General features: G+C 38.6%; 2 protein-coding genes across 2 annotated transcripts; one reads left to right on the top strand and one right to left on the bottom strand.

The window, feature by feature from the left end:
- Window positions 1-30: 30 nt before the first annotated feature.
- On the bottom strand, window positions 31-2,222 carry cox4i1 (cytochrome c oxidase subunit 4I1). The gene is made up of 5 exons (XM_004539392.4): window positions 2,091-2,222; window positions 1,272-1,348; window positions 862-1,026; window positions 523-654; window positions 31-356 (listed from the first exon to the last, which is right to left on the bottom strand). The coding sequence occupies exons 2-5, from the start codon at window positions 1,345-1,347 to the stop codon at window positions 220-222; spliced, it is 510 nt and encodes a 169-aa protein (XP_004539449.1). The 5' UTR covers window position 1,348; window positions 2,091-2,222; the 3' UTR covers window positions 31-219.
- A 1-nt stretch (window position 2,223) lies between these two features.
- Window positions 2,224-6,813, top strand: emc8 (ER membrane protein complex subunit 8). Its single transcript, XM_004539393.6, has 5 exons — window positions 2,224-2,750; window positions 3,935-4,011; window positions 4,121-4,190; window positions 5,362-5,456; window positions 5,675-6,813. Exons 1-5 carry the CDS (start codon window positions 2,538-2,540, stop codon window positions 5,832-5,834), a joined length of 615 nt encoding a protein of 204 aa, XP_004539450.1. The 5' UTR covers window positions 2,224-2,537; the 3' UTR covers window positions 5,835-6,813.
- Window positions 6,814-9,417: the final 2,604 nt, after the last annotated feature.

The raw sequence follows: 9,417 nt of genomic DNA, 5'->3' as shown, positions 1-9,417 counted from the left end.
ATGAAGGAGTCATACAGTTAACACAGTTAATCAGAGGTTTTAAACAGTTTAACAATTTTTATTTTTATTATACACAACGACCTTAAGAGGAAGTGATCTTCCAAAAATCACAGGTAAGGTGAGGTAATGTGGACATCTGATAAATACAGAAATATATGTATTTTTGTATCTTTGAGTTGGTCTGCCTGTATATAGAACTGTTATAGTCCTCTTGGTCTTTTACTTTTTCCACTGCTTGTTTTCGTAGTCCCAGTGGGCTGAGAAACCCTGCACTGGGCCCATTCTCATGTCCAGCATTCTCTGCAGCTCCTTCTCCTTGTACTCTTCCTCAAACGTATGTGGAACAGGTCCATACACTGGGAAGAAACAATAACAAATGAGTCAAGTGATGAGCCAGATTATACCGCAAAAAAATGTGTTCAATACTGCATTCTTTACTTAACCAACATGAAAACCTGAGGCAGCTGAACATCAGATATTACACAGGTTTCCTTGCATATAAGCAATATTTTTCATAATTACCATATTTCCTCTGCCAAAGCACAACCAGCCCAGTGAAGCCAATGAAGAAGAAGATTCCTCCAACCACAGACTTCCACTCTCCTGATCCCTGGTTCATCTCAGCGAAGCTCTGCTTGAAGCTGATGCGGTACACTGTAAAGTGGAAAAACAACTCTAGATTACATTTTTTAAGAATTTGGAAACACAAATACTCTTGGAATTTAACATTACACCAGTCCCATTATTTAGCATGAATTTAAACAATTTTAGTACTCCCTATCCTACATAATAGGAGTGGTGCAGTTATACATTACATTAGTATAAATGGGTGAACAACACTATAGCGTTATTGAGTCCTACATGCAATCTTCTCCTCATTAGAGAGTGCAACCCAGGAGCCCTTCTCCTTCTCCTTCAGGGACTTCTGCTCTGCACTCAGGTTCTGCACATAACTGACGTCGGGGAGAGGGCTGTCACGCCTGTCGAAGTAGGCAGGGAGGGCATAGTCCTCAACCTTAGCAACACCTGCAGGGGAGACCACAGTAACTCATCAAATTACATATTAGAAATGTAGTATTACAGGAAGAACATGGATTCATTTTACAACACAAACAGCTTCATTTATTTTAAATGGTCAACTGAGGGTACATGTTAAACGTTTAGGTGTATATGAAAAGAGATTTTCAAAAGGTCAGTGGCACAAGCGGAGTCTATTGTTATACTGCCAGCCATAAATAGAACACATTCAATGCATTTCGTCTTATACCTACCATGTCCTCCACGGACACAGACAGATGTGGAAATGGCACGTTTGCCAATAAGGCTTAGGGCTCTGGTTGCCAGCATTCTGTGGAAAACGTCATATAAGAGAAATTAAGAAACCGTATTAAACACTAATAAAGGTTAAATGACTTTACAATTGTTTCTGTCTTTTAATTTTTAAAGTAAACCCCGTTTCAATAGGAGATCGTGTACATACATAACACAGAGTAGGCTGCACAGGGTCCATGTTTACATCACAATCTTTTATAAGCTATTTATATACATAAAATCCTGACTCATTTTAAAATAAGTCAGTTACCATCCATATGGAAAATTTCCCTACATGAAATAATCGTCCAGGTTGATGGGCTTATTGTTAAGATTGCAAAATACTTGGTTTTACTACGACCGTCCGGCTAACCTGATGTTAGCATTAGCAACAAACACAAGGTCATAGCACCAGGGGATAAATATTCGTAGAAATACCAGATTCTCTGATGCGACCATGCAATATTCATCATTCTTCTATTGACTGAAACTACATTAATGCGTAATAACGGCAGATGACTGAAACATGAACTATCTTCATATCAAACCCGCCTTCATAAATCTGATGCTACATGCTAATGACAGCTACCCGGAACATTAGTCAGTCCTCGCTCCTATCTGCTCCGACAAAGTCACTACTTATTTCGGTTAAAATAGGCGATTCTTCGCAAGCCGTTACTTTTTCCTAGGATGCACATGTCGCGGATGCTAAAATTATGTATATCTACGAAGGATAAGTAATTTATTATTGAGTTTTAAAAAATAAAATAAAACCATACCTCTTGTCTCTTTCTTGCTCCCGTCCGCCGACAGTCTGAAGGGAAGTGTGACTGGGAACGGAAAAACGTAAATTGTGCGTTTGACCGGATGGACTCTGATCTCGTTTTACGACAGTTCTGATTTACGGCGCACCGGTGCTACAGCAACGAGTGGAAGGTGGAAGTAAGATTAGCTTCTGTGACTGCATGCCGACTAATTTATCCAGCATAAAAGGACTGCTGTCATTTCGGATAATTGTAGAGCTTAATGAACTCATCACAAACTGTACTTCCGACATCATATCGTGGCAGTAAGTTAACTGCTGAGGTGTGCATCTACTTTTCTCCGGGCATGTCAAGTAACGATAGCTAACGGTAGCAGGCAGCTGTCCCCCCCTCCTTACCGTCTAACTTAGCGACTCTGGAAGCTTTAGTCTTTACTGAAATTCTGCCGACTTTCTTATAAAAATGCCCATTCAGCTGACAAGTCAGGCGTACTGTAAAATGCTTTTACATGCTGCCAAATATCCACACTGCGCCGTGAATGGATTGCTGGTGGCAGAAAAGAAGAAGGACAAAAAGAAAGATAGCCACAGTGAGCCAGTTCTGTGCGTGGACTGTGTGCCTCTGTTTCACGGTACTCTAGCTCTGGCACCAATGCTGGAAGTAGCCTTAACTCTGGTAAGTATTTGCATATAGAGTTCTGTGAAGAAAAATATTGCCCAAATTAAATAGAAAATGTAGGTTTTAAAGTGATGATTTCATTTATTGAAGTAAAAAAAATCACCGAATTTCACTATCCACACCCAGGCCTGATTACTGTAGATCTGTTACAGCAAGAAATCACTTCACGTTTGTCTGTCTAAAAACAACTCAAAGTATTACATCTTTCTATGATCTAAAGGCACTCAGAAGAAAAAAAAAAGTCACTAGTATATGCTGGCGTGGAAAGGTTGCACAGCAATTCTTATTGTCATTAGAATGATGAGAGCCATTATCAACCAGTGGAGAAATCTTGGAACAGTGGTGAACCCTCTCATGCTTGGCCAGCCTACCAAAATCACTCCAAGAGCACATCAGTGACTCATCCAGGAGGGCCCAAAAAGAACCCCAAACAATGTGATGGTTTGGGGTTGCTTTCGCTGTTTCAGGCCCTGGACAACTGGCTGCACTTGTAATTAGAACCATGAATTCTGCTGTACCAGAAAGTGCACTTGGGTTCTACAGCAGGACAGTAATGTGAAAAAAAGGAGGAAGTCCAGCTCTGAGTGATTAAAAAGAAGAACATTCACAGAATGATAGTTTTGAGGTTACCTAGTCAAAATCTGCACTTACATTTTTAAGGGATGCTTTGGCATTCCTCCAGTTATCACTTGACTTAAGGTCTTGCTGCCAAGAGTGGCACAAGTAGTTATTAAATTTTTCACAGGGCCAGGTAGGTTTGGGTAGCTTCATTTTACCCTGACTAATTATTGTATTTTGTATTTACTCAGGGCATCTTTGTTTAATATTATCTTGTATTTGATGACAAATTCTGGTTTAGACACTTGCCATCTAGTATGCCTTCTAAAATGACAGTACAGTTTTTCTTTTGTTTTAAATGTTGTATTGTAGCAATTTGTTAGGTTGTGGTGCTTTTGAAGTATCCTGCTTTACTCTAAAATCCATTACTAATGTTGCGTCACTTTTATTTATGGTAGTGAGACTGGAAATAATATCAAATTAATGTCTGCAGCTCTGAAATAGTTCTGAAGTTTCAGTCTAGCTCTATATGCATTTTCCTATGTTTAAAATAAAATATACCTGACCTAAACTATGTTTCTGTTCTTATATGTCAACCTGATGGGCCCCTGCTCCAACTCCAGATTGACACTTGGTGTAAAGAAAATAATTATGTCATTGTCGGATATTATCAAGCCAACGAACGCACAAAGGATTCAAGGTAGAAACACTGGCGCCGTGCTGTTCCAGGGAAAAACAACCACTGAGAAACCATGCTGCATCCTGCTTTGGACCTCACTTTAATATATGCTTGATCTTTTCTCCTGCAGGCCCAACCAAGTTGCAGAGAAAGTGGCAGCCAGAATTTCTGAGAACTTCAGTGAAGCAGCAATTGTTATGGTAACTGTAAATTATTAAGGCTGATGCAACTGGGTTACACGTTATGTTTTTTTTCTTTCTTTCTCCAAAGCAATTGCTACATCCATTGTTATAAATGCATCCTCTTCAGGTAGCAGCTGAGTTTTAGTTTAGTAAAAATGAACCAAAATCCTTAAATACACTTGTCAGCACAAGCCTCTATTTATGTCTCTATACAGTAATATATAATATTGTATAAATAGAGTGACTGATGTGGCTCTACAGGTTGAAAATAAAGCCTCAAAATTCCATCAGATATTTCAGTGAAATTTGCTATAATGACATTTATGATGATGTAGAAAAAAATGCTGAGCCCTTTATAGGTGATTGCAGCTCGCAGACAGCAGGATTTAATCCATGCAAATAAAGTGAAGCACATCTTTCATCCTTCTTTTCCAATGAGTTGCTATCACTGATGACACACTGCCCAATTTGAAGTGCGAATCTATCGCCACAAGGTGCCAGCAGCCACAGCGGCATTGTAAGGCAATAGCAGTGACACAGCAAATGCAAGCATAGTATCCTCGCGTTTAATAAATGACAATGTTTCAGTCCTGTTGACCTTCAGCAAGAGCTGGGTTGTAATTTTATAGTTTAAACGTATTAGCTGTAAGTGGGAGAGCGTGCGATGAGTTAGAATTGTTTCTGTGGAATTTTGTCACACATTTGGTTGTACAAAGATTTTGAATTAGTACTTTGAAACATACTAAAATTTAAATAAAACAAAATACTTTCTACCCAGGGTGCTGCATGTTGAGTCGAGATTTTTTAGCCAGCTGCTTTTCCACCATGTAACCACATCAGTCATTTCTAGCCACTGTTTGCTCTACCTGTCATATGTAGTCCAACTGGCAAGTGCTCCAGCAAGACTCTGTTGAGTCACCTTTAGCAGGAACAGTTTTCTTCCATATTTTGCAAAGCATTGTTTTGTTGGAGGTCATTGAAGTAGCTGCCTTTTTACTGAATCAGTCAGTCTGACATGCAGCTCTCAGTCTCAGATGTGTCTCGGCGAAATAATTAGATGCATTATAAAATATATAACACTGTTTCTGAAAGACATTTTTCTTAGACCCTGGTCTGGTCTGTTGCAGTTGTTGTTATCACCTAAAAGTTGCACCTAAATTCACAGTAAATTTTGCGTGTTTTCCTGCAGGTGGACAGCAGTAAGTTAACAATGAGCTGTTCCGAACCCATCGTCTTGATCTATGATCACCACGAAAACAAGTGGAAAAGCAGAGAAGTAACGGCGTAAGTGTTAAGAGCTATTTTAGTGTGAGATTTTATCTTCCTCTGCAGACTATTTGTGCAGCTAACTCAGAGCTTCCAGCATACTTACAACTCCAAGTGTTCTCTCATTTACTTGAATTATTTAGACAAAGTACATTACACTGTAATTACATTGTAATTACCCTGTATTTTCAGTATTAAAGCTTGAATATGTAATTTTTCAAAAAACTGTTTTCCAGTGACTCCTTTGAGGACTGGAGCGAAGCACAGAAAATCACATCTGCCCTGCTGGTGGGTCGTTCCTATGAGAACTTGATTGATTTTGACAGTCACTTGGATGATCTGAGGAACGACTGGACCAACCCTGTTATTAACAAGTCCGTCCTGGATCTGTGCTAAGACCTTCAGTCGGGAGTACCCATGACACACACATGCACGCACACATACACATGTGAACAACTATATTGCTGCCAATTCAGCATGCACACTGCTACTTGTGTAGCACAGGAGAATGAAAAAGCTGAACCTATAGTCTGCGTTCCATAAAAAGTCTCTCTCTCTGAAGGGAACTTGTGGGGCGCTGGCCAGTTAGGCCAAATGTTTTAAGGGCAAGCACCATATGTGCGCTGTTGGCCCGTGTCCACCTTTTACAGGTTGATGCTGCAGTGATGAAAGCTTTTATGTTGTTGTTTTTTTTATGCAACTTTGGGTTTTTTTCCCCTGCAATGGGTTTTGATATCCTGTTTTGTGTAAAAGTTTAGATTCTAGAGGTTTAAACCTATACATTTGCTTTTAGCCATACAGAGATCAAGTTCTAAATAAGTTCTAAATTATTAATTTTTAGGTAATGATTTTACAACTGATAGGATAAATGTGTTCTTTATTAAGTTTCTTGTTTATAAAAGATCTGAAGGAAAATTCACATATATAAGTGAAGTCTGAAAGTTTTAGATGACGCTGAACCAGAGATTTGGCCCATTCAAAAGCCCCAACTTTAATCTTTCCATAGATGCATTTCTAGCGTGCATGCTTCTCGGTACTGCCACTAATGCGACGGAGAATGTCAGTCTGGATGATGCACATGTGCATTTTGGCTCTTGATTTATGATCTGGAAGACCCGCTCTATACTGAATCAGATCACAGGAATGTGTGAATTTTGTTTTGTGTGGATATCCATTCTAAGAACTAGATAAATTCTATGTTAACACTTAACTGATTATTCTAAAACCAAATATTAAAAAGTTAATATTTATTGTGAGACTACAGAAGCACCTTTTGTAATTGAGATTAGAATTAATCAGTTAATTGTGTGGATGAAACATTTTCTACTGCAATTGTTTTGAGCTGAATGTTCAATGAAACTGATTTTTGAAAACATCTACATGTTTCTACAGATCTCTTATTGCCTCTTATGTGTTAAACCTATTTAGCTGTGTCTTATACAGTTATTTGCAAAAGGACTGTTCAGCCATGCTAAGGTAAAGTGAAGCCTTACTGCTTCTATAGGCTTACAGAGTTGCATTTGAACAGACTACAAGTCTTCTGGAACAAAGTCCACTGGACACAAACACAGAAAACAAACTGAAAACACAAACAGCATATAAGCACAAACACCTCATACCAACAGTTGCGTAATGGAAGAGGGGTGATGATTTAGGCTTGTTTTGCAGCCACATGACCTGGGCACCTTGGCAGTTACTGAACTGACCATGAAACCCTCTGTATCTGAGGCCATCTGTCTGAGAGCTTGATCAAAACTGGGTCAAGGAACAGGACAAGAATCCACAGCACAACAGCAAATCTACAAGAAAACATCTGAAAAAGAAAAGAATCAAGATGTTGCAGTGGTCCAGTTAAAGTCCAGACCTCAACCTCATTGAAATGCTGTGGCTGGACCTTAAGAGAACTGTGCATAAACAAATATCCACAAACCTCAATGAACTGAAGCGGCGTTACAAAAAACAATGGATCAAAGTTCCTCCACGCTGTGCGACTGATAAACTCATACGCAAAGCAAGCACTTCAAGTAATTGCTCTTTAGGAGAGTCTCTACAAGCAGAGTCATGTGAAAGCTTTCTTTTTCACATGACTGCATCTCTGCCATGACAATTTAAAAAAAAGTCTAAAATCACTTTTAGAATAATCACTGCCCAGCTTTGGGGTTTTTTTGTATGGTTTAGCAGCAGCCTGTTGAATTAAGGTTTTTTTAATAGTTTTGTTCAAGAACAAAATACACAGAGTGCTTTACAGCACCGAATAAGATGCAAATAAAATGGTATATTAAAAAACAAAATAAAAGCAATCCTGCATATATGGGTCTTAAGTTTATTTTTAAAGATATCAATCAGTCCACAGACTTTAGATCCAGTGGAAGCGATTTCCATAACTTGGGAGCCACAATCACCTTTTGTCTTTAACCTGGACCAAGGTACAGCCAATAAACACTGTCGGCTAACCTCAGAGTGCTAGAGGTCATGAATGGTTGTAGTAGCTGCGGTTTTCTAATAATTTAGTGGTGCAAAGTTCATATTCGCACGTGTCTACAGATTATTTCATGCTTTGTGACCATTCTAATCTATAGCTTCAGTCTCCCATACTCTGCATAATGTAATTCTTGTAAAATGAAAACTAAATGACAGTGTGGCCGTATCTGGGAAGAACTCATGGAAGTTTTTAAACAAATGACACTGTATATTTTCCTAATATCCATATTCATTTTATGCTGCTTTCTACTCCAGCACATTAAGTGAGACAACAGAAATCTGACAGCAACTTACATTATTTTTAAATGTATAAAAAGCTAATAAAATGGTCCCTACATTGACTAGTTACACCTTACATGCTACTTGCACGCTGCCATATCAGCAAAAATAAATAAACAATAGTAATAAACAAAATAAAAAATGGAATTAAAACAGAGATGTTAGAGATGTGAAAGTGGTTTAAATTGTGAATGTAGTATTCTAGTTTCAGTAAAGATAAGTACTTCTTCTATCAGTGCACGATAAATGAACTGAAACTAATTCTGTCTAACTACAGCATAGGTGCATTTCTGCAGAAATACCTCAAGCACAGTCCACTGACAGGAAATATTTGAAGTGGATTTGAGAGCAGATGCTATTAAAATAAATGGTTTGGATTTATGAAGAAGTTTCATTGCTGTTTTAAATAATAGATTGTGGTGTCTTCTGTCAATTTTCTTTGTTCGTTTTATCTTGGCAAATTTATTTGAGATGTGTGGTGTGAATGTTGTGAGAGCGTTTGTACAACCAGGAAGAATCCTTTGGATGGGGTTATTGATCCCGAAAGGCAAATTACTTCAGCATCAGAAGGAATAAAAATAAAAACAGTATAACAGACAACAGAAACATTTTTTAAAAATAACTACAGGAAAACACCAAAGGCCGTAAAATATGAGGCAGTGAAAAATTGCATGTAAAACTGTGATAAAAAATGAATGAAATAGAAAACATAATAAGACTGAGGTTATGTAAAACAGAATTCTGCAGAGTGGTAATGCAAGAATGGTTCTTTATGGCAACAAGGTTGAATAAGTCTGAGGGAGAATGAGCTCCGTAGTGTAGAAAGGAGCAGGTGTGACGGGTTGTCCATGATATTCAGTGACCTCCTGTCTCTCACTGACCCAAATGCCTCCAGATGAACTGATGATCTTAACGTCATCGCTGGCCTGGATGCTGGCACAGACCGGCAGAAGTTCTTTAACATCTTGCTGAACACACTGAAGGATCTGGACTTCCTCAGAAAGTAATCAGTTGATCCCCTTCTTGTACACAGCATCGCTGTAGGTTCTTCAGTACAGTCTGTCACTGAACACCAAGTATCTGTTGTTAGCTGTCCACTGATTCAGCCTCCTCACCCACGATTCTAATGGGTTCAGACCCAGTCACTGACAAAAACATCTAACTTTGTTCTCACATGTAAAAGGTCACTGCCACCTTTCTTGTTATTGCCTGGTGAATG

The sequence above is a fragment of the Maylandia zebra genome, linkage group LG1, assembly GCF_041146795.1.
Source record: "Maylandia zebra isolate NMK-2024a linkage group LG1, Mzebra_GT3a, whole genome shotgun sequence".
Taxonomy (NCBI): Eukaryota; Metazoa; Chordata; class Actinopteri; order Cichliformes; family Cichlidae; genus Maylandia; species Maylandia zebra.
The sequence above is the reverse complement of the archived record's forward strand: the minus strand, read 5'-3'. Positions and strand labels throughout refer to the sequence as shown.